General features: G+C 48.5%; 1 protein-coding gene across 1 annotated transcript; it reads left to right on the forward strand.

The window, feature by feature from the left end:
* The first annotated feature begins 1,156 nt into the window (after positions 1-1,156).
* On the forward strand, positions 1,157-12,363 carry CPLX3 (complexin 3). The gene is made up of 3 exons (XM_084642150.1): positions 1,157-1,668; positions 3,411-3,498; positions 11,932-12,363. The coding sequence occupies exons 1-3, from the start codon at positions 1,508-1,510 to the stop codon at positions 12,154-12,156; spliced, it is 474 nt and encodes a 157-aa protein (XP_084498276.1). The 5' UTR covers positions 1,157-1,507; the 3' UTR covers positions 12,157-12,363.
* Positions 12,364-25,848: the final 13,485 nt, after the last annotated feature.

A 25,848-nucleotide genomic window follows, 5' to 3' on the forward strand; every position in this document is an offset into this window, starting at 1 on the left:
GCTAACGTGTGGTTTGGGTGATTAAATGTATTATGGTGCTGAAGCTGCTGTCTGGAAACCGCATTGTTTTGGCAGTCACTGATTCGTTGTGAAAGTTGCCCTGTCTCCATCGAAGCAGCAGTGACTGCAAGAGCTGGCTGACTTGTTGAGATGGCTCGATCTTTGCAAGGTTTTTTTTTTCTTTCCCCCCCTTCTTGCCAAACAACAAATCGAAGAGGCGGGTTGACCTCTGGCGTTATCTTGCACGCGGACACAGCAGTTCCCTCTGTAAATGGCTTCCTCTCACTTTCTAGCAAGCATCCCCAAGGCAGGCTGAGCTGGAAGCCATCACTGATGACCCACGAGTCTCCCAAGCATCAGTAATCGCCACCGCAGCAAAACCCCTGCTCAGGCTCAGTAGAGCTGTTTTATTTATTTGGTTTTAATCTAGCAAATTAAACCAGCAGTTCTCAAACTGTGGGTCAGGACCCCAAAGTGGGTCGCTAGTCGTGACCTATTTTAACGGGGGTCACCTGGGCTGGCGTTAGACTGGTTGGGCCCTGGGGCCAAAGCCGAAGCCCCACTGTCCAGCCGTCCCCTGCCTGGGGTGGTGGCGCTCAGGTGGGCTCAGGCTTCGGTCACCCCCTGCCCTCATGTAGTAATTTTTGCTGTCAGAAGGGGGTCACGGTGCAATGAAGTTTGAGAACCCCTCCATTAAAACACTGGGAACTTTCATGACTGCCATTGTTAGCACTATTCTGGTGAGGCAAGCTACTGCCCTCAGCGCCAACACTCACCCTTTAAAGGCGGGGAGGGGGCGATTTTATCGCTCTCACAGTGATGAGGCTGGATTTGACTTTTGGTTGACGATTCCTTTCGCCCGCTGGTCGCCCATAGCGATGCGCTGCCGAACCGTCAGACATCTCCATCCAGTCGCTCTCCTTCCCAGCCACACACACGCTGCCGCCAGGGTGTGAAAAAAGCCTCCCCGATGTTCACTCGCTCGCCTCCGCCCCAGGTTTTAGCTGCACGGGGCGAGGGCGAGGGTTGTAAGCAGGAGCCCGGAGCTGGAGCCATGTGGTCTGCTGGCGTCACACCAGTAAACAAGTTAATCCTCCTTTCCAAAGGGGCGTGGTGGGCGGGGCGGGGGGGGCAGAGTAAAGCTCCGGGAGGCTGCGAGTTGAGCTCAGACTGGCTCAGCACCGCTGGAGTCACGTTCCCCTACAGAACGGGGGGAGCCCTCTCCCCGCTCCGGCCCACAAGCGACCCCGCGCGGCTGGAGCTGTCCACGCGTTGCGGTGCTGAACCTTGCCCCTGAGCCCGTCCAGCGCACCCCGCAGAGGCGCTGGCCGCGCGAGGCGGAGGCGCTCGGAGCTGTCCATCGGCTGCGGTGCTGACCCGGGGCCGCTCGTCCATGGCAGGCGGAGCGCGGCTGGCCTGAGCCCGGGCGCCGAGAGCCGAGCGGACGCCGAGCGCTCCAGCCGCGCCGCGGCTTCTCGCTCAGCCGAGCCCCAGCGCCCGCCCCGCCATGGCGTTCATGGTGAAGTCCATGGTGGGCGGCCAGCTGAAGAGCCTGGCCGGGGGGCTGGGCGGCGAGGAGAAGGGGGATGGCGAGAAGTCCCCGGCCGAAGCCCAGGGGATGACGCGGGAGGAGTATGAAGAATACCAGAAGCAGCTAGTGGAGGAAAAGTAAGTGCGGAGCGCGCCTGGGGGGCTGGCGGTGCGTGACCCTTCTGGCCATCTCATCTCCCGCGTGGGACAGGTGCCCTCGGACCGTGGGAGCCCTTCACCCACCTTCTCTGCCCCCCTAAGGGGCTTTCCCTTCGGGAGCAGGTTAAAGAAAGCCTGGTAAACTTGTCCACCAGATTCATGCCCCCCGCCCCCTCCCAAAAATGTCAGCGGCGTCCGTGCTTCTCGCTCAATGCATCAAGGGGCTCCTGGCCGGCAAAGCGGGACTGCCCCACAGGGGAGATGCCGGGCAGGAATCCCCTCCAAGTGGCAAGGGAGCATGGAAAACGCGGGGTGTGGGGGAGAGGGGAAGTACGGGAAATTCCCCAGCGTCTCCGCCTCTACAGCAGCGCCGAGCCCGACCAGGCATTCAGCTAACTCCGCGACTCCTGTGACCCAGCAAACCGGCGGGCTGCCGCTGAATTAGGCTCATTGGCCCGAGCTAATTAGGCTAAACGCCCAGCTCCCCCCGTGGCCGGGGCTGTAGCTAACTTCAGCGCGCCCACAACCCCCCGAGGGTCCGTGGGTCGAAACTCGCGGTGGAGCCAGCGTAGACCTGCAGTTTGGGAAGCGGGGCCCGGGCGGGGGGGTCTTTGGTTGGGTGAGTGGTTTACACCCAGGGCTCGCAGATGGCCGCCTTGCCTTTGCCTTTTCAAAGGAAACGCCAAGCGGCAGAGGACATCGCCATAAATAGGTTCAAATGGCTGTAGAAGGCGGGGAATTTTAGTTTTAATGGCACCCGTTATCTTTTAATCTGCTTTCGCACCGGCGGGATGGGTTTGTCTTCTCCTCCCGGGCCACCTTCCGCTACCGTTATTTTTTATGGCGCTCCCCCGGAGTTGGTTTTGGTGTCTCTGGTTCCTGCTTTTTGGGTGGAGGCTGGCGGATGTCTGTAGGTGCTGAAGGCATTGGGCGTGAAATCGCATGCCCAAGGGCGTCACCGCAATCTGGGCCAGATTGTAGTCAGGCTTCCTCCGCACACGCAGAGCCTTCAAACCTGACAGAAACAAGCCTGGAGAAAGCGCCTCCCTTACCCCCCACCTGCCCAAAAGGGCTTCAGTCTGGTCACTGAATTTGTCCAGGCCCGCTTGCTGCACTGCTCAAACTGGACTCATGCAGTGATTGATTTCTGTGGCAATGAAATTCAGGTGAAAAGATAATTGACGTGAAGAAAGAAATAAGCAAGCTGAAGAGAGGGTTGTGTCCATTTCCAGCTTTCTAGCCTCCAGTTGGCTGACCATTAAATAAACTAAAGTTAGGAGGATCCTGAGAGATGGCCCAAAATAGCTGCAAACTCTGGGAGATTCATCGATGTATTTGTTCTTGACGGTAAACACTGGCCGGTTTTTTTCCTCAAGTGTTATGTGCTGATTAGATTGTGTACAGTGCCCAGGCAGGCGTTTGCAATAGAAACTGGCAGTAAACTCCTTCCCCTGCTGCTGCTGTATTCCCCTGTGTGTGGCTGTAGGAGACAGAGGCTCAGGTGGGGGAAGCCTCTTCTGGATGCCAGTTGGAAAGCAGCCTTCAAGCCCCATCTGGCGAATTAAGACCTGTTCACGTCAGATCAGGGCTTCCATTCAGTGCATGCAGGAGCTCAGGGAATGGGCATTAGTGACCTGCATTGGACACCTCCTCACCCAGCCCGGCCTAGCGAGCAGAACGGGAGCAGGCTGACAGTCTTTGTTTTCTAATGTTGTTTCCAGGATGGAAAGGGATGCCCAGTTCACTCAGCGCAAAGCAGAGAGAGCCACGCTCCGGACCCACTTTAGAGACAAGTACCGTCTCCCCAAGGTAAAGATTGAGGCGCGCGCACCAGCTCTGTGGCCTTATCAGCAGCCCTGAATTCAGGGGGAACACTCTGGATTCCAGCCCATGGCTCCTCAAGAGCATTCTTTCAAACTGCTTGTCTCTGGGCTGGCTACCAGCTAGGCACCAGGATGGGGGTACAGGAGGTAGGATTCCTGCCCCACACCACCCCCACGCTCTTGGGGAAGCATGAGCTCAGAGAAGGGATCAGCCCTGGGCCTGGCTGATTGTGTCCTATTTACAGCTGAGTAAGTGTTTGCATTCCTAGGAACCACTCTACTCCAGTCAGTTTCCCAGGAGGGTAATACTTCCACTAAGGCAAGAGTCTGTGCTTCTAGTAACATCCTCTCTCACTCAGCCTTCCTCTATCCACAAGCCTTTCTACTGCAATTGATTGTCCTGCTGCTTCCCTTGTCTACCTACCTGTCTACCAGCCCAGACTCATTTGGGGCACTAAGGGGTAACCCATCAGCTAGAAAAATGTCTTTGCTATCGCAGGCTTGACACATGTCCGGTGCTCATCACCAGGATGGATGGAGATGCTGGAACTGGTGCAGTTCTTTCTATATCACTTTATATTTAAACGTTATCAGGCATCCAACTGGGGGAAAAAAACAGAAACTCACAAAAAGGGCCACAACTCAGAGAAACATTGTCTAATTTTAACCAAAATTGGCAGAAAGTTTTGAAATACAATTGATATGCAACCACATACTCAAAATAGTACAGGTGGTATATTTTATCATTTTCCCATCTTCCCCCACCCCTCTGGTTAAAACAAAAATCTGTAGTTGCACGACAATATGAGCTTGTTTGTACCATGTAATACATTGTCATTATTTGTAGAATGGACTAATTTGAGAAATGTTTTTCTGTCTGTTATTTTTCTGAAGCTATGCAGATAATAAGGCCCCTACCCCTTAATTATAAAACATGGTTATCTGCTCAGCTGGAGATGTCAGTCTAAAGCACTCATGGTACAACTGTAAGAACATAAGAATGGCCATATTGGGTCAGACTAAAGATCTATCTAGCCCTGTATCCTGTCTTCGGACAGTGGCCAATGCCAGGTGCTTCAGAAGGAATGAATAGAACAGGGCAATTATCAAGTGATCCATCCCGTCACCCATTTCCAGTTTCTGGCAAACAGAGGCTAGGGACACCATTCCTGCCAATCCTGGCTAATAGCCATTGATGGACCTATCCGCCATGAATTTGTCTAATTCTTTTTTGAACCCTGTTATAATCTTGGCCTTCACAACATCCTCTGGCAAAAAGTTCCTTAGGTTGACTGTGCGTTGTGTGAAGAAATACGTCCTTTTGTTCATTTTAAACCTGCTGACTATTAATTTCATTGGGTGATCCCTCTCTCTTGTGTTATGAGAAGGAGTAAATAACACTTCCTTATTTACTTTCTCCACACCAGTCATGATTTTATATCAATCATATCCCCTTTTAGTTGTCTCTTTTCTAAGCTGAAAAGTCCCAGTCTTATCAACCTCTCCTCATATGGAAGCTGTTCCACACCCCTAATCATTTTTGTTGCCCTTTTCTGTACCTTTTCCAATGCCAATATATCTTTTTTAAGATGGGGTGACCAGAACTACACGCAATATTCAAGTAATTATTATCGTCTTACTATCACTGACTACAATGACAATATCTGTAAATCGCTTATATAACAGTAATGACTCTTAGAAGAAGGGCTTAGAAAGTCTTGTCTGATATATCGTGTGCATAACAAAGTATAACCATGTATGCTTACATAACCCTGCCATATAACTATGAGCCACTAACTGGCTAATGCAGCACCCCTTCAAGCAATATTTACTCACTAAAATAGTCCCCATGATTTGCAGATAGTTGAAGCGTTTCTACTCCCCCTTAGAATCTGTGTCTGATGCGTTCAATACGCTGTTTGTTGCTGCACTCGGCCCTGCCACGGCTGCATGCACCAGAGCGCACCAAAGCTTCCCTGTTGTACTTGCATCTCCCTGTTGCACAGGTCCTCTCACAGCCACACTGCACAAAGGTGAGGGTGGCTTCTGGAGCAGGTGTCAACACCGTCATTTTAGGAACAAGCTGTCCCCTGCTATCCATCACCCATCCGTTATTGACAGGGGACACAAAGATACTGAGCTGGTGCATGATTCCATATGTGTGACTGATCATTAGCATGTGTTAGGTGCTGCCTGAAGGAGGCCATTGTTGGTGGCAGTTTCTCATTTGTTTTGTCCTGAGCAAACAACGGATAGTGCCCATTATGCAGAGATGCTTCCTTCTTATCACACTGTAACAAAGATACCTGTAAGACAGAGGCTGCTGCCTCTGAAAAAGCAGCAATGAGCTGGACTGCAGTTAGCTACCTTCAAATCTTCATAATATCCTGAGCAAGGGCTACTTCATTCAGCTACTGCTTGGGTCCCCGTTACCTCTCTGGTGAGGTCAGCTCTGTCCACGCCATGAATTCAAAGTAATGGGCCTAATTCAATAAGCCATCGACAGGCAGAGACGGAGCTACCTCCTGGACTGTCAGATCATCTTTGATGTGTGACCATGGCTGAGTGCTTCTGCTCTTTGCCCTCAAAACTGCTCATCCTGTGGGTGATGGGAGCAGGCTTATAAATGACAGCCTGCAGTTAGGTTACTGACACCCCACAGCTGGTATTTCCCACTTGTTCTTGGGATGGGAAGAATCATGTTTCTTTTGCACAAAGCTAAGGGGGAAATGAGCAGTGTTCATACCGAATGTATCTCACTAGCCTTCCCCTGAGATGACCAACACACAACTCCGACGGCCAAGAATCCGAGCACCGTTCGACTGTCCCTTTGGTTCTACAAAGTGGTGCTGTTGTGAGCCAGACATGGAATGCCGGATACTCTACAGGTCACAGGCAGAGTAAGACTGGCTTGGAAATGTCTATGCTAGGAGAAGGCTTTGGGTACCATGCATGTGGTGCAAATTTGAGGTCATGGTCAAGGGGCGCCTGGGATACAACTCCCTTCCTGGCAAATGACTTGTGTTTAATTTTAAAATGCTGTAAAATACAAAGGCAGAGCCAGATTGGTTTGAGACCCGGTGTGGCCGATGAAGACCCAGAATATCATCTGGGGTAGAGTTTGGGGGGTCATTTGGTGAACAGAGCTGCCCTTTCCCCTGCCCTGGCTTTATAAGGAGAGAACTCCAGCAGCGTTTTAGGCGGCACTGATGCAGCAGGCATGCAGTGCTGCGCTGGGGCGCGAGCTGAGCGTGTGTGTGCCCAGAATTCAGGGGTGCTAAGCGTGGGCACACAGACCACACAAAACCAGCTCCAAAAAGGGACATAGGAGGTTAAGTCCCCGTTTCAGGCTCTGGTACCTCCTGCTAGGAACCAGATGCCTTGCTCATGCCTAAGCCCCAGCACGATTCTCAAACCAGGGGCAATAAGCAGGGCCCTGCATAGCGTCCCTGGGGGGCCTGCTCTGGTAGCCAGACTCATAGGCTACCTAATGCCATACAAGGTCGGGGGAGAGGAGATAACCACCCTTAGACTGTAACTCAATGGTTGGGGTATGTACCCTGAATACAGGGAGCCTGGGTCAATTTAATTCTCTGCCTGGTGTGCAGAAGGGATTTGACTAGAGAGCTGCCCTTGCTCAAGTGAGAGCCCTAATCACTGAACTAAGGGATCTTCTGATGTGGGCTCATCTCTTGTCAAAGCTGTTCCACTTTAATTCCACAATGAACTATTGGGCCAGAGAGAGTGTGAGAATCATGCAGTGGGACAGTGGTCTGGGTACTCACCCAGGCTCGGGAGACTCCGGGTCAAGCCCTGTTGCTTGCTGAGACAGGATTTGAACAGGGGCTCTCCTACCTCACAAGTGAATGTCCTAACAGCTGGGTGATGACATGTTCAGAAGTGGGGCTCCCACAGGTTTTCCTGTTGCAGCTGTTTCACTTTAATTAAATATTAAGTAAGCCAAAGCAGCCACAAGTAGCCCTCTGTGCTTAGGGTGCTCTCCTAGCCTGTTGGAGACCCTAGTTTGATTCCTCCAGCTTCCTGATGAGGAGAAGCAATTTGAACAGCGAGCTCCCCTGGGCTTTAATTAAATATCAATTGGGCAAAAATAAGCAAGAGTAGCCCTCTGTAGTGGTTAGGGTACTCGGGTGAGACGCTGAAGACCCTCGTTCAACTCCTCCAGCTGCCTGAGGAAAAACAAGTCATGAGCTCCTTCAATCTTTCCTGTTGAAGCTGGTCCACTTTAATTAAATATCAAAAGAGGAGCCTGGCATGAGAAGCCCTCTCTAGCCCAGCAGTTAGGGCCCTGGTTCCATTCTCTTCTGTGTTTGAGGAGAAAGGGTGCAAACAGGGGTCTGCCACCTCAACTTCCCCCTTTTATTAAATATGTATTGGGTCACAGAAAACATGTGAATCACTCTTGAACCCACAGCTAGGACACCTCCCTTCCCAGTCAGTAGCTCATCAGACAGCTCCCCAAAAGTCTTTGATTTGGCAGGGTTGGTGCACACCATCGGCAGAATCCTCATGATGTCAGTAATAGCTAATGTTGACTCACAGGTGGCTGGTAACTCAATCATGGATCGATTTTTCTCCAGCCAAGACGGTGTGCTGCTCTTTGGGGTCTTTAGAGTTCTATCCAAGTTGAAGAGGGAAAGTGGAACAGGTGCCAGCTCACACTTCATCATACACTGGCTACCAACATCTCTGCGCTAGGCAACAACTGTCAGCTTGCGGGATATCTGACAATCAGTAGTGGTCCCTTGTGCTGTCTGCTGCTTCTTTTGTTTGATTGTCTTGTTGAGATTACCAGTGATTTGAGATTAGACCTTTCTATGGGATCAAAGAGATCTATCTCACCCCTTTGCAGCCTACTGGTTACAAACTGCTTCCTTTCTTGTGGGCCATTCTCTCTCCTCATGCACAACGTTTCTGCAGTTTCAGGTGGGGCCCCAGGAGAGGTTATAATGTTCACATGTGGCTGTCTGTCATCTGGGCTCATTCCAAATTCAGGGCTAAAAGGAACGGTCATTCAGTCACAACTTTTCTAATATCTGGGACAGCAGTTTCATCTGCCGCCATGCGCTGTGTGGTAGCTTCTTGGTGGAGCTCTGTTGCTGAAGGCTGCATTCCACACATTTGTTTTGTCATAGCTGTTACAACTGCCTCAAATGTGAAGTCAGGTAATACTTGGTCAGAGCCTTATCTTTTGTCAAAGATGCTGATGCTTCCCACAGTCCTTGCTGAGAGATTGCTCGACGGCCATGTCATGCCATATGCCACTGAAAGGTCTGGCAGTCCGGTAGACTGCTCCTTGGCTATCAGCTAGGGCATGATATATAGCTGGCTTCTCCTCCTCCAGAAATCTGGCTTCTGCTACAGTTACACATCTCCACCTAGCATAATTCACGTGATCACACTGCAAATGTCTCAAGTTCCCTAGCCTTGTTATCATCTCTCTTTGCTGCTCTGTAATCCATCAGTAGCTGGGAGAAATCCATTACATAGTTCTCCCAGAACAGAAATGTATCTGAACAGATTGTTCCTTGGGTAACATAAATGTCCATGAGCTGATTGGGTTCTGTTCATGAAGTCTGCCACAGCATTCTGTGCTTCCACTCTGTCTTCTCTGTGTGCCTTCTCCACAGCTTCAAATGCTTCAACGAGGGTTTGAATTTTCTCCAAGATGTATCTCTCCCCATCTTCACACCATTGTTCATGGAATGGCCAAGGGCCATCCATTTCAAGCAATTCATTGCCTCATTTATAAGTTTGTGGATTCCAACACCACAGTTATATGCTCTCCCTCTTAGAGTATGGCTGATGGTAAAACCACCATAGTTGCTGGCTTCCACAAGGATGTCTTCAAACCCACTTTTCTGCATCACACTGCCTATATCACCCACAAAATTCATTGCACGATTCATACCTCCCACATCAATGTGGTCATGGTTAAATTCCTTTTGATTCCTCCATTTAATAATCTGTGCTTTGCAGTAGATTGCTTCATCATACACGACATAGGCCCAGTCTTGGCTCAGAGAATGGAGCATCTCCTCAAAATGTTTCATCATCATGGTATATGCTGCATTAACATCAGTTGCCAATGCAGGAATAACACAAGAATGGCCATACTGGGTCAGACCAAAGGTCCATCCAGCCCAGCATCCTGTCTACCAACAGTGGCCAATGTCAGGTACACAAGAGGGAGTGAACCTAACAGGTAATGATCAAGTGATCTTTCTCCTGCCATCCATCTCCACCCTCTGACAAACAGAGGCTAGGGACACCATTCCTTACCCATCCTGGTGAATAGCCATTAATGGACTTAACCTCCATGAATTTATCCAGTTCTCTTTTAAACCCCATTATAGTCCTAGCCTTCAAAACCTCCTCAGGCAAGGAGTTCCACAGGTTGACTGTGCGCTGAGCGAAGAAGAACTTCCTTTTATTTGTTTTAAACCTGCTGCCCGTTAATTTCATTTGGTGGATCATCAGACATTAGCCCATAGTCATAAAATATAAAATAGCAGACTGAAAAACATCTCAATATCAGTCCATGCTACAAATAATGACAAACATTTTGAGGTATTACATGGTAGAAACAAGCTCATACTGTTGTGTGACTACAGACTTTTGCTTTACCCAAAGGCCTAAAAGGACAAGAAAATGCATCAAATATATCAGCTGGGGATAAATATTTCCCAAATTTTCCAAACCAGTACTGTTCTGAGTATATAATTGTGCTATCAATTGTATTTAGAAGGTTTCTGCCAGTTTTGGTCAAAATTAGACACTGCATCTTGAAATTATGACCCTTTTTGTGATTTTTATGGTTTTCTTCAGATTGGCTCCCTGATGACATTTAACCATTACGTGATATAGAAAAACTGCAACACTACCAGCATCTCCATCTGCCCCGGTGATGACCACCAGATATGCACCTAATGTGAGACATTTTTCTAGCTGATGGGTTCCTCTAACTCATTAATCAGACCCCTTTTTATATCTGGCTGGTGGATTAGATACAATACCAGCTCTGCAGCCTCTTAAAAACCACAGTGCAACACTCTCACGCCTTCCCTACAGCTCTGCACCGGGAACCCTGTGCTGATGCTCACCTGCTAATGCCTAGCAGCAAGCAATACCACTGCACTATGCAGCCACCTGTCCGGCTGGCCAGAAGACAGCAGTCCCTTTGAGTGGCAATTAGTAATAGGCCAACGTGTACATCTTTTTTTCCGGCAATCTGTCATGTGAGCCATTCTGCTGTACTGTCAACTCACCTTCTCCTGCTCAAAATCACTTTCTGTCTGCAAAGCCCCATTGTGCGGCTACTCTCACTGATCTGTTTCACCAGGGATTTGGCTGCTTCCTCAATATAAATAGCAAATCAGGAGGAACTCCACTGAAGTCAGCCACTTGAGCCTAGATCCTCAAAGGTATTTAGGCACCTAATTCCCATTGATTTCATTGACAGTAGAGTAACAATATCTTCCTTCAACCGGCATTGCCTCGCCCCTCCATTTCACCTGCTCTTTCTTAGGCTAATTCCCATTTTGGTACATCTGCTTAGAGCTGTATGAATGATTCACTGGGAACAATTTAATCTACGAAAATTCAGCCTCCTTCTTTGTTCATGGACTAACTGAAGAGCTTAGGGTTAGGGTTTCTTTAAGTGCATTCAACAAAAAAGTGCTTTTTAAAAATTCTCTGACTTGATTATGAATATTCTAAATTGCCCCGGGTTGATTTAGTTTTGAAAGGTCAGTTCAGTCCCTTGATATTGTTTCAGTGTCCCTAGTGGATAAACAGACATGCACGTCTTATACACAGAGGAAAAATCATTTTCTACCACCATTAGTGACAGGTAAGTGGATTGCTCAGGGGTTTGTTTCTGTAAACACACAAGAGGGGGAAAGATGTTCAAAGTGAAGGAACACGTATTAATTCACGAGTCTCTCTGCCTCGTTCACCCAGCTCTCATTCGCATTGATATTTTGGTTCAAATACATCAACTATTTTCTTCCGTGAATCTTTTCTGCAGTAGCTACTGACCCTCTCCAGCTGTTGTGCCAACTCTTTCAAAGTCATCCTGTGGTTCGTCAGTGTATTGATGCTCCCAATCTGGTCCTGATTCAGCAGGTGACTTAAGCACCTGAGTAAAGTTAAGCATATGCTGAAATCCAGCATTACTCAGCAAAACATTGAGGCATATTGAGGCACTCTCTTTGATTTCAGTTTGCAGAGTAGCAGCCGTGTTAGTCTTAATGCTGAGCAAGTGATTAAGTTCAGTGCTGAACTGGGGCTTCTAATCTCATCCACTTCCTACTTCTTCTCTCCTTCCTTATCTCTGTCCCAGAGCCTGATTCTGAACTACTCACTCATGTTCTTCTCTTTGATTGATGTGACCCTGTAGAATGAAACAGATGATAGTCAGATCCAGCTGGCAGGAGGGGACGTGGAGCTCCCAAAGGAGTTGGCCAAGATGATAGAGCAAGACAACGAGGAGGAAGAGGAAAAGGACTCTGTTATCGGACAGCTGACCAACATCCAGAACCTGGACCTTGATTCCCTGAAGGATAAAGCCCAGGCCACGCTAGAGGACCTGAAGCACTCAGCTGAAAAGTGTTCTGTTATGTGACGCAGCTGGTTCCCTCGACATAACACCCCATTCTTAACCATATAATGTTGGGGGGAGGAGGGAAGCAATGGATGGTCTGGGGGAAACGATGGTGTATGAAAATTAACCAGTGGGAACCCCACTGAGTTTGTCACCCTTACCTGTGTGAGTTGGATACCTTTTCTGAACCCATGCTCCCCCTAGATTCCCCCAAACAGACTTACGTGTTCTGTTCCTCTTGGAAGTGTGGTTTCCAGTGTGAGGCCAGAGTCGGGAGGCAGCACTGTCCTCCCCCAAGCACCCCTCCAGAGGTCGGATCTAAACCTGCCTGTGCCACTGCTCATGTGGGGGACCGCATTCCTCTGTCCATTTGAATCTTTCAGTGCAGAAAGGCAGGAGGGTTGTGATGCGGGTTGCTGAACCATGCCTGTGAATGGGAGCAAAGAACCTCTTTAGAGGAGCAGACTGGCATTGCTGCTCTGCATTCACTCCCATCTTGGTGAAGGAGATTTGGAGCAAACCTCCTGGAGGCGATGCCCAGTGTTCCCTTTGCTTTCCAGACAAGCCGTGACAGGGAAATTTCCCACATCCATGTAACTAAGGCCAAGAAATAATACAACTACTTTGCCTTCATGGCACCTTTCATGCATTGATCTCAAAGCACTTGGCAAAGGAGGGGACAGCTATATCGGTGCCATTTGAGAGAAGGGGAAACTGAGGCACAGAGCAGTTAGGCTATTTGCCCAAGTCAGTGGCAGGGTCAGGAATAGAGCCCAGACCAGTTGGGGCTCAGTCAGCTTAGACCACAATCGCCCTTCCGTGTAAGAAATGTCACTTATTGGAAATGCGTTCAAATGCCGTGTCACTTCTACAATATGGGGCCTACTCTGTGTAATGAGAGGAAAATCTATCTATACATTGTGATGTAACCATGCCAAGTTTTTGTCTGACTTTCTACCCCTTATATACCCTCCTTATTCTATGGTATTGATATAGCTGATGGAATAAATACCAGGAGATCTCTATGCATTTCTGTCTCACCAGTATCGCCATGCTAAAAAGATGGGTGGTCCAGCATGGGCCATTTTTTCCCCCCTGTACAGTCAGTGTTCTTTGTGCAGTAGCCAAGGATGGATTCAGCGAACTACCATAGACTGTGATCCCTTTTAAAAAGCATTAAGAACATAAGAACGGCCATATTGGGTCAGACCAAAGGTCCATCCAGCCCACTATCCTGTCTGCTGACAATGGCCAATGCCAGGTGCCCCAGAGGGAATGAACAGAACAGGTAAGCATCAAGTGGTCCATTCCCTGCCGCTCATTCCCAGCCTCATTCAACTCAGTGGACTCAGATCTGACTGTGGGGTGTGTGTATGTCTGAAGTGCTTCGCCTTTTTCCAACCTTTGCCAAGATTTCTAAAAGGTGCCTTCTCCAGGTGAAAGAATGTCTGGGAAAGGATAACCTGTCCAGGTGGGTAATGCTTAAATCTCCAGGCAACTCTGCCAAATCTCATAATGACGATGGTAAGAAATACTTTTCACTTCCAGAGCACCTTCCATCAAAGTACTTTACAGATGTGAGCCTTAGCACCCCTGGGAGAGGCGGAAGTATTATTATCCCTGTTTTACAGATAGGGAAATTGAGGCACAGGGCTATTTCTTGGATTTTAAGGCCATTTGGGACCATTATGATCATTTAGGATATGTCTACACTACAGAGCCTGTGCCGGCATAGCCCCCCGAGGGAAGACGCTGCCTAAAGCGGTGCAGGAATACCACCTCCCCAAACGTTCGCTGTGTCACCAGAAGTGCTCTTCCATTGGCATAGTTGCATCTGCACTGGGGGCTTTGTCAGCAGAGGTAGGTCAGTCAGGGGTGTGTTTTTCTCATACCACTGCCCAACAAAGCTGTGCTGATATATAATTTTTAAGTGCAGACCAAGGCCAGTGGTTCTCTTTATGGTGTGGGACCATCCTCCCATCTAGCTAGGGTTTAGCTGGGCCCCTTCTCCCATTTAGCAACATGGGAAGGGCCGACGGGTCACAAAGTCAAGAACCCACGATCTAGCATGAGGCCCGGTCACACTTAAAATGTAGGCCGACCTAGCGGTGAGGCTCAGGAGGATGAAGTGAAGCTTTAGCTCCAACCACAGCAGGTCCTGATCATCCGCAGTAAACACTGGAACAGTACAAAAAATATCTGCACATCCCCTCTCCCCATCCAATGCAGCCTGGTGGCCAATTGTATGCAGGGTTTCTGAGCCCTCTGAAAGATTCATCAGAGACAGCGCCAGGGAGACAGCACCCATCAAGGACGCCCCCACAGGTCACAAGCAGCCCAGAGGTCGGATTCGCCGCGATGGAGGAAATCTGCAGCCTCTCGGGATAACATCAAAACTGCCTCCCCATGAGAGGTGGGGTGATAATTGGAAAGCGCAGCCACACAGGACATTTCTGGAGCACGGACCAAATGACTGACTGCTCCTGCAAAGGAAGCCACCATCTTGCCTTTCCTTTGGGAAGCCTGGATCATCTGGGCATAGCTCGCTTCATCTAGCCCCTGCCACTGCATTAGAGCAGCCCCTTGTTCTCTGCCCGTGGCACACCATAGTTTAGTGCCTTGGGATATAGGTGCTGACTTTTATTTTTCCTCGTGGGTGCTCCACCCGGAGGCCCCACCCCCATTCTGCTCCTTCCCCCGAGGCCCCACCCTCCTTCCACCTCTTCCCACCCCCGCTCCACCTCCTTTCCCAAGGACCTGTCCTCACTCCACCTCTTCCTGCCTCCACTCCATTCTCTCCCAAAGGTCCCACTCTTGCTCCATCTCTTCCCGCACCTACTCCACTCCTTCCCCTGAAGCCCCCCTCCCACCTGCCACTCATTGCTCTTCACCCTCCCCCAAGTGCCTCCTGCCAGCTGCCAAACAGCTGATCTGTGGCACCGCTGAACAGCTGTGGCTGGCTTTTTCCGTGGGTGCTTGAGCCCCAGAGCACCCCTGGAGTCAGTGCCTACATCCTGGGAGCTTTAATACTTTGATCTAATTCTGGTTATTGGACGTGGAGTGGAAGTGGCTGGACGGTATTGATGGCCTGTGATATGCAGAAGGTCTGATTAGATGATGTGACAGTCACGTCTGACTTTAAACTCGTGATCTCCACCAACAATCCACTCTGGTTGGCTTTATCAGATGAGAGGGACACACATCCAGATTGTGAGCTCTGTTCTCAGCGAGTTCCCCCATTCCTAGAACTTCCCTGAGCAAAACTGGCTGGAACTCCAGCAGTGAAGAGGTGCCTTTGTCAATGTGGATTTGCCACTACCATGGCAGCTAGCCTAGTCCAAATCTGAACAACTTGTCCACCGAACTGAAAACTCCGCTCAAGAAACATTCACACTGTTTCTAAGTGGGGAAGCCTGGACTCCTCAATTTATCTGTCCGCTATCTGGAGTAACTCCACCACTTGGACCTTTGTGAACTCTAGAGAAGGAAGAGAGCTCTTTGCCTCCAACACAGCCTCAGCACAGGACTTAAAAAACTTTCTGTGTCTCAACTGATGCTCATCATGGTACTCTAGCCTCCAGCTGGTGTGCTTTTTCTGTCGCAGGTCATCTGAATACCAAATATCTGGAGGATCATAATGACCTGTGATAGAGAGGACCAGCAGATGCAGGGAAATCTCTCACAGGGAAATCTGAAATCAGTCTCGGTGAGTGGACCAGCCCTCTCCACCCTGGTGGGAATAAGGGTGAACCCCAATTTCCAATCGGAGGAGGGCATGGTCGGACCACAACCAAGTCATAATCATCATACACACCCAGGGCCTCCTGGAGCCCACACCTACCATCCCAGCCACAAAGCAAGGCATAGAAATTGACCTATGGTCTCACCTTTAGAATGAGGCTGTTTGGAGGAGAAGCATGGATGAAACTGCTAGGGCTGCAGGCCCTTCTTGGCTTATCCTGAGGTTGTACTGAGCAGTGCAACACCTAGGGCTGTCAGCCTGCCATGGATCATCACCACTACATTCGCTGGAGGGAGGGGAAGGAAGAATAACAACACAAATAAAACATCCTTTTGCTGCAGTAAGTGCTGGGTTAGGCAGTGACAGGTTGTGGGTTCAGCTTTTAGGAATCAAGAGCATATCTGCACTTCAGTCTTAATTAACCCAGGAACTTTTCTGTTTTAAACCACGCCACTTATAAGAGCAGTGAGCAGCTTAGGGAGAAGGATCTCGCCCACATCTAGGGTGTCTGTAGAGTCAAAGTCACCCTGCCATGGGCTTCGTCCCCCCTCAGGGCAGTAGAAGCAAAGAACATCAAGGCAGCCTGCTGTGTCTTATTGCTTATTCATAACAGGCAGCTCGGCAGATTGGCTATATATAGGCAGGAAGCTGGGCAATGGTGCGCCTCCCTTTACAGGTCAGTGAAACGTACCCTTGCAGCTAGCCTCCCTGAAGGTGGGGCCTGCAGCTGTCAAGGAAGAAAAGAGAGGGGCTTAACTGGCAGCGAATGATTCTTAAACCAAAAGCTTGGGTAGAGCAGGCTTTGTAGGGCAGGAAGGCTGAATGATTGTACCAAACAGGCATCATTTCCATCTGAAACAGTCCCACAAACAGTTAAAATATACAAGGGCTGGGAGGACTCTAAGAGACCGAATAGCTCCAGAGACAAACTGTTCCTAGAAATCACGTGTTTTGTTTAGTCTCTCTTCTGCTTTGTCTTTTTTTTTTCTTCTTCCATTTCTCCAGCTAATTTCAAATCCAGATGCTTTACTGATAGGGGCTCAGTGTTGCCAATGGCTTGAACAGTCCTGACTCTTCATTCAATTAGAGAAAATTACTGAGCAATTTTGGGAAAGTCAGCTTTGGCATCAGAGTGTGTGCACACAACACACACTACTGAAGGGGTCAGACCCTCAGCGAGCGGAAACTGACATGACTTCCACGGAGACCTGCCAATTTACACTCACTGACAAGCTAGCCCTGTGCGTGTATCTTTTTAATCTCCCTTTTTTCCTGCCTCCCTTTCCTTTTTCTATTTTATCCTCTCTGATCTCTGTTCAGGTTGGGATTTTTTTACCAGTAGCTCTGAAATCTCAGCTCTGCCAAGGCCCTGTGATGTTCCTCTGGTTTATTTTAGGAGGCAATATGACCTCCAGTCGTGTGACAAGAAAGCAGCATGTTATCCTGACTGGAATGATCATGCGCTAAACATAGGTGCCTATAAACTATTACAAGCTCCTGGGAGTCTCTGAGCCTGCACTAGGATACCGCTCAGTATGGGACAAATTCCCTGCAGTTGCATGTCTTTGCATGTCTTCTTCATGTCGTCCCCACAACAGCAGAAAGTCAGCGCTGCTCCCTGTGCTCTCTGAACATCACTGGCCCATTGCCGTGCCTTGGTATTTCGGACGCGGTAAGAGCAGCTTGTTGTGTTGCATTGCACAGCAGCATTTGTGTTGGTGTCCAAGCTGGGACATACCATAGAATGACGGCAAAAGTAGCATTTTGGCTAATGGGACAAATGATCTGCTCGTGTCAATTAGCCCAGCACCATTAAATCTCTGGGGCTGCAGCAGTGTACGCCAGCAGGGAATCCGGCCCAGCGTCTCTGGGCTTGCTCCGTGGGATCTGCTGGTGTTCGGCACCTTTGAAAAATCAGACCATTTATTTTGGTGCCTACATATCATAGACTATCAGGGTTGGAAGGGACCTCAGGAGGTCATCTAGTCCAACCTCCACCAATCCCCAATTTTTGCCCCAGATCCCTAAATGGCCCCCTCGAGGATTGAACTCACAACCCTGGGTGTAGGAGGTCAATGCTCAAACCCCTAAGCTATCCCTCCCTTCCTCTCTGGGCATGCAGCTGGGCTCCTCAGTTTAGGAAGCCAAGCTGGAAAGCGTCACCCTTTGCCTCAGCATTTTCATCTGCGAAACGGATCAGAAGATTCACAGTACCTACCTCAGACAGATGCTGTGGGGAGTAATTAATGGCTGCCCAGTGCTACAGCAGCTGCATGTGTGGCTGATTAAAACCCTGGGCTCCGATACCTCGGTGATGGACGCAGCAGCAGCAGAAATACCTACTAGGCAGACCGCTAAGAATGACCCAGCTAGCTTAGCAGAGGGGCATCAGCACAGTATATGGGTCTGATCTTGATACGGCAACAGAAACCAGTAGCTCTACCCTATGGGATGGGGAATTTCTCTGCTCTTTAGCACTAGGTCCTCACCAGCTCTCTCTAGCACCACTCCATTCCTCGCTGCGACAGGCAGACGGTGTCGTCTGGGTGTTCTGACTCTCCGAATAAGAACCTCTCTCAAGCACTTAGGGGTTCCAATTCACACCAACATCGTTGGAAAGACAGTTCATTCTTAAAACAGCCCTTTCTTAGACAGGTACCATTGCTGTTATCCCTATATTCACCCTTATCAACAAAAAGTTGACCCCCCCTCCGTCAGTGCAATTCCAGTGGAGTCAATGGGGGGGTTACATAAGTTTGACTGCAGGCAGGGACTGTCTTTTTGTTCTGTATTTGTACAGTGCCTATTACAATGGGGGCCTGGGCCATGACTGGGGCTCCTAAGCACTACCAACCAGCACACAAATAATAATGAATAATTTGTCCCTAAATGCCTGCGCTTTTCATAACCTATAGGGTGCAACTTTAGACAGCACAGCTCCTTAAATCAGCCATTGATATTAGTTTCTAGATTGGCTTGAATGTACATGCACTCTGCACAAGCCTTCACGACAACTCTGATCCACATTGGCTTCAATACTGAGGAGTCTCTCCATAGAGATCCACAATCTGTTTTTAAAAGGACTCCATTTTCCTGTTTGGTCAATGACCCCATTTATTCAGAAAACACAAGTTCCCACTTGCCAGCATCATCCCGTGCATTGCATTCCGTCGGGCCTTGGGGCTCTCTTGCCAATGCAAAGACAAGTGGCCCCACCCTGCATGAAAGCCCTTTCTTCCTTCGCTGGCTCGCAGCTCTAGGCTGGCCCCGGATTTCTTGCCACATGAAAGGACTGGCCATAAAACACAGCCTAATAACTTTAAACAAAGCATTACTGGAGATTAAGCCAGAGAATCTATTTTCCCTCCACTGTACCATAAATCCCATATAATTCCCTAACCTTTGGTTCTAGGGTTTTTGTTTTATCGTCTCAGTCCTGGGCCCCAACTGCTGCTGTCAGAGAGCAGCATTTCCAGTCGCTCTGCTCTTCTGATCATGTTTTTTTCCCCAATGAAGAGGAAACTAAAAGAGCAAATGTAAAGGGCGATAATTGAAACCAGGGAAACAAACAGGAATATAGGATTTGCCAGACCAGCTCAACCCATGGATCCATCAAGCCTGCTCTCCTGCTTCAAGCAGTGGCCAATAGCCAATGATTCTTATGGAATTAAGATACCGTTTCAATGGCACCTCACACCAGTCAGGTTAAAAAATAGAGCAAGATTGAATGGGGACAAATATTGGAGAATTGTGGTAAAAGAGGAGATTTTATGCATATATGGCAGACATGGTCAGTCATTACAGAGTATTTGGGATGCAATCTGTAACCAAATATCACAAATGATTGGACATTTATTACCCAATGATCCTTTGGCAAACCTCCTAGGGCTTCCTAATGGAAATGGTCACACAAAAGGAAACAAAGAATTAATCCCTCATCTGCCGGTAGCTTCCCAGCTATTGGTAGTCTCTCACTGGAAAAAGAAAAATAGCCCAACTATTGAGGACTGGTTCAAAAGCGATGGGAGGTTGTGATTATGGAAAAATTAACACACCAGTTACATACCCAACAAAACAGACAGAGGACAGAGAGACACTAAGATATTTGCAGGTTTCAGAGTAGCAGCCGTGTTAGTCTGTATCTGCAAAAAGAACAGGAGGACTTGTGGCACCTTAGAGACTAACAAATTTTTTTGAGCATAAGCTTTCGTGAGCTACAGCTCACTTCATCGTTCCCTTCTATTCAGTACTCAGACAAAGTACGTTCACCTGCAAAAAAAAAAACCCCCAAAAACCCGGCACACCTATCCAATTTTTTTGAATATTAACGTTTGATAGACATACTGGCCTGTTAAATTCATATATAGAGAGATTTACCCGCATTTCATAAAATCACTAGAAATGACATAGGTGTTGTAATGATGCTCACTTGTAATAGAGTAACACCCTGTTAAACAGAAAGATTGGATAATTATATTCCCCCTATAATGTCCCTTTAAACAACAGCTCACTAGCATAACGATTGCTTTGTTTCTGATATTTACACAGCAAGAGTTTGTAAACTCGTTATAACTTCCTAAATAAATAGTTTAAAAATAAATAAATATCCAACTCATAAAGCAACTGGACAATAGAGTGATGCTCTATTTGGGGACAAAAATAATTCCCGATCCCCGAAAATCAGGATCTGTTATGTTCTAGGCACATAAACAGAGAAATTAGATTAAAACATACAATGCTCTTTCTGGAAGGTTGGCGCATACCCCTACTTTATTTCTTGAAATCCAGAACCTTTGCACACAAGCACCAAAAGCTGGGAGATAAAGCAGGCTGGTCCCTAAGGCAGTGAAGCACATCTCACCCCTCCTTGCTCTTTACAGACTAACTGCTGAAAGACCCAGATCGCAAGCTTCCCTACAGAGCCCCCTAGCCTGCAAGCAGGACCAGGAAAACCCTTAAAAACTTAAAGTAATAGTTTTGTAATTTTAACCTAGTTTTCAATACACTACAGTATTCTCTTCCGGGAGCACAGGATCAAATTTAGTTTGCCACATAGGGGTCTTTAGGATGAGACTTTAGAAACCTATCTGACCTGTCTGGATATTAAAGATCACACAAAGTTTTTTATTTAGAGTGGAGATGGTGTTGCTCCTCTGTCCCTGGACAAAATTTTCCCTCCTCTCACCTAGATGCAATGTATTGGTTGCTTGCTGCTCTCCACTCCGGAGATGGCTGCATTTCAGGGCTGCTGCAGCTAAATTTCTAAAGCTCTTTAGGATTATTTAGAATTAAGGGAGATTCCACTATTGCTCGTGCAGCTATGAAATTATCTAATCTCTCCCACCCTCTTTTTAAACCCAGCTATATTACTTGACCTTCTGGCCTTCTATGGCAGAGTAATCTACAGGCTGAAACACAGGGATGTCAGTGTACTTGCTCTACATTTAGCAGCCATTTGTGTCACCAAGCGACCCCCTTTGTGGCTAGTAATAAAATCAGGAGTAACAGGTTACAGGAGACGAGAGGATGCAGCTGTCTTAGAAATCCCTATGAGGCTGAGGACGGCTAGATCACCTAGTGGGATTGATAAGGCACACGAAAGAGCCTCCCAAGACAAGGATAAGTGTATCCACTGTACAGCACAGGGTCCCTGCTTTCTGCAGGGGCTCTAGGCTGGATAATCCAGGCGGTCTATTATTCCCTCATCAGTAAGTCTGTGATGCTGACCCTGATGTGATCCTGCCTGACAGATGCCGCAGGCAGAAGAGGGGCCTGGCGTGCCCGCCACCTGGGCTGACTCCACGCTGTCGCACCACGGACTGCTCAGTTCGTGCAGAAGGCAATGCTCGCTGCACTGCCAGGACCAACACGTCATTAGCTTCAGTATGCGCAGTGACATTTTGGAAGCTTTTTTTCAGGCCTTGACGCATGCTGACTGGGATCTGCCCAGACAGGAACCTCTGACTTGACCCCACAGCACAGACCACAGATTATATTCAATTTAGCAGAGCACAGGACGGGACTGCAGGTTCACACTACGGATAATTGCAGTGCCAAGAGGATAGTTGCTAAGTACACACCTGCCATTGACACCCCAAACAACATGCAACTCTTATCTTAACAAGCCACTGTGAAGGGAAGAAAATGCCCTTAGAGAATGGCCACTGACTGCATCTCTCCTTTAGAACATACCGGGGTTCAGATTTACCCTTCTGCTCCAGATTGTGTCCTCTGAAGAAGATAATGAAAGTACGTTGAAAACAACCCCTATGGTAGCCTATCAACTGATCAACCCAGTTCTGTTTCAGACAGCTCCCAGGGCAGCTGTCACGGCCGCGCTAATGATAGACGAGTGGGGGAGAAAGCTAGCATTAGAAAGCTCTTTAAACCTCAAAACGCATCTATCCACTTAGACTTAAGAATGCATCTGCACATCTGTCCAGGAGTGCACTTTCCCTCTGCAGATGTGGGTCCAAACAGGAGCATGGCGCTGGCCGGTTAAGTAAATTCTAGCTGGAGTAGCAGAGTGAAAAGACAACAGCTGTATTAGGCCGCGTGAATGTGGAAGGGGGGAGTGGAACTAAAAACCCTGATCCAAAATCTAGAGACATGGCAACTTTGGCAAAGAATTCTCTTACATTTCCTATTTTAGCCATAGATCAAAAGTTACATGACAAAAATGAGTGATTATGAATTCTAAAGAAGGACGTGTCCTCTTATAAGGCTGAAGGAGATTAATTCCATTATCATCTGATAACAAGAAGTACAGTGGCATGCCAAATGCAACCTGAACCAGCCAGTTAGATGAAACCAGTCTACCGGCTGGATGGCTCACCCTGGTTTAGCGATGAACTCCTTTAAAAAAAAAAAAAATTACACACACGCACACATCAGCCAATTAGAGTTGTACACGCTAGAAGGAGCTGTATTTTCATAGAACCACTGTTCTCTGATTGGCTCAGGGAATGGCACAACTGTGTGCCCCATTCAATGAGAAAACCCACATCAATCATACTAGACAATAAACAACGGCTGCTGTATCACAGCAGGATCCGTCAGGCAAAACAATTGATTCTAATACCTCACATGATTGATGCTAGTTTACATCAGCCTTGCAAAATGCTACTCACCCACGCTCTGGGGGCAAGTCAAATATCACTAGCAGTTCCCTCAGTAATAGCCCGGGCAAGTGGATTTTGTGCCCAAGCTGGTATATGTTCAAGACTGTTCTGCAAAGACGATTTAGAGACACTGAAAGAGGACACTGTCACCTCTGGATTTAAAAATAACCATCTCTTTTTGGCTGCTGACGTTTGTCTTAGGGCAGCAGACGACAACAGTCCTGTGACAAGGTTCAATTCAACTGACAAAATGTCTTTCTTCAAATGTAGGTTCAGAAGAATTATTGTTACGATACACACCAGCTTGGTACCTGATTTGAAGGGGGATTGAGCACACAGGCAGTAACTTGGTGGCGAGCTCTGATGGGTGCCCACGGCTGGCACCTAGGTATAGAGGGGAAGGGGTTTGAGCAGTGTGCTCCGCAGCCTTGGGCCCATGCACCATGGCCAGGTTGTTCATGCGACACATTGTTCCTATTACGATACAGAAAGTGCAAGGACCTTGCAGCCTCCACCTTGCCAGCAACTGACATGGCCTCTTGTCCAATTCCTAAGCTTCACTCCCATCAGTGGCCAGTACTTTGGAGGGGAGGGCTGGGAAGGGGCTTGCTGCCCTGATGTCTGCACTGATCAATCAAAATTGGATGCTTTTTCTCAAAGATCGCATCAAGAATTATTTTGGGGCAGATCTCTGGCCCGCGTCATACAGAGAGTCAGACTAGATGATCACAATGGTCCCTTCTGGCTTTAGAATCCATGCATCTATGAAGCCTAGTGTATTAGCTGCTCCAAGTCTGAATTAAAGGGAAAAAGATCACCCACCATTAATTGCAGTTCTTCAAGTGTATTGCCCGAGTAGCACCATATTTTGGGGCTGGGTGCCCTCAATGCCACAATGACTGGGGTGGGGCTACACATTTACCTCTTCTTAGGGGCCCACGTGTTTGGCACAAATATAAAAGGAAGCCACCCCATTCGCTGCAGGGCCTTCCTCTACTTCAGGCTACTGTCGCAAATACTCAAAGTGAGAGGGACAGGAGAATGAGAAGGATGAATCTGCAGAGGCAAAGCACTCAGAGAACTACGGTTCTTGGTAAGTAAACTCTCCTTCTGCTTTGGGGCTGGCGCCTCTTGGGAGGAGCCCCAGAAGAGGACTGACTTTAATTCAACAAAGATTTCAACACTGCTCCACCAAAGTGGACATCAGAATGAGATGCCAAATTTGGAGAGCAGTGCTGCCTAAAGCTTGGAATGGTGTTTCCAGCAGGGCCTTGCAAATATCTGCAAGAGATGTGACCCGTCAGATATGCTGCCTTTGACCTAATTGACCCTGGGCCTTCAGGGACAGAGACGGTAGCTAACATATACCATGTCTGAATACGAGATTTAATACATTTGACTGGTTCTGTAACAACCAGACTCACTAAGCAGGCCCGATTCAGCAGAGTGAGCAGTAGGAGGCTTACGTGCTTCCTCCATGAGAGGGATGTCAGGTGATACTGACTATCCCTGCAAGCTTACAGAGCGAACCCAGCACAAAAAGTCAGCCAGCAGGGCTGGACTCATGCAGGCGATTTAGGGGCTGCCAGCCCAGGACCTCGGGCTAAGGGATCCCCCAAGGGCTACATGCAACCCACTGCTTCTTTTAATCTGGCCCGCAGCAAGTCACTGCACCGCAGGCTGGACACTGGACCCTGAGCCGTGGTGCCCCCTCCCCCAGAGCTGGAGCCATGAGCACCGGCTCGCTGATGTGCCCCTGCAGCCCCTAGGCGAGTATTCAGAGAATCTCTGCAAGCTGCCTCCACCCCCAGTGCCGGCTCTGCAAGATAAGTGCCTCCCGGCCAGAGCCTGCACCCCAACCCCTTACCCCAGCCCAGAGCCCCCAAACTCCCACCCAGAGCCCTCACCCTGAACCTCTTGCTGCACTTCAACCCCCTGTCCCATCTCTGGCCCCAACCCAGAGCCCACCCCCCTAGCTGGAGCTGCAACCCCTCCTGCACCCCAATCCCGTGCCCCAGCCCTGAACCCACTCCCCCACTCCAAACCCCCAGGGGCCCCACAAAATCTAATAGCCTCGGGCCCACACGCGAGGGGATCTGCAGCAGCTTTTCTGAAGTATATCTTTGCCATTGCCCCTTAGCCTGTAGTTAACAAGTGGGTTCAAAACGCAGCCTAGGAATCTAGCAGTCTCCTTTGCTCAGTAACTTTGACTTTGCTAAGTCTTTCAAAGGTTCTCCAGGACTCATGGCACAGACTTATGTATCTGAACACCCAGCCATCTGGTGTGCAGAGAGTTCCCTCTCAGCCATTATACACCTCCAGCACAGAACAATGAGTGTGAATGATTGGTTCTGAACACCACCCCTGGCATCACACTGGGTACAAAACTATTCTGCTCTGACCCACATTTTAGCATTTAGAGATCTCACTGGCATTCAGAACTGCTGACAGTATGAGGGGCTACCACAAAAGTGACCACCACAATGTTTCAGTGGAAAGCAAAATGCCTAGTGGAAAGCATTAGCGTTAGATTAAGGCAAACAGAGCCCTAAACACATTATCGCCTGGGGCTTTGGTGTCTTTACTTTAGCATCATAGAATAGATCATAGAATATCAGGGTTGGAAGGGACCTCAGGAGGTCATCTAGTCCAACATCCTGCTCAAAGCAGGACCAATCATCACATGACCTGAGTTCAGGGCATGAGTCTATTGTTCTTAGTGGTTAATCAATCCCTGCTGATAACACACCTAGCCAATTATACATCAGAGAAGGAAATTCCTTCCTGACCCCCATATTGGCAAGCTGAGGGCCCTGATGCATGAGATTTGATCCACCTTTGTTTAGCCTA

This window comes from Lepidochelys olivacea (genome assembly GCF_965140295.1).
Source record: "Lepidochelys olivacea isolate rLepOli2 genome assembly, chromosome: 10".
Classification (NCBI taxonomy): Eukaryota; Metazoa; Chordata; order Testudines; family Cheloniidae; genus Lepidochelys; species Lepidochelys olivacea.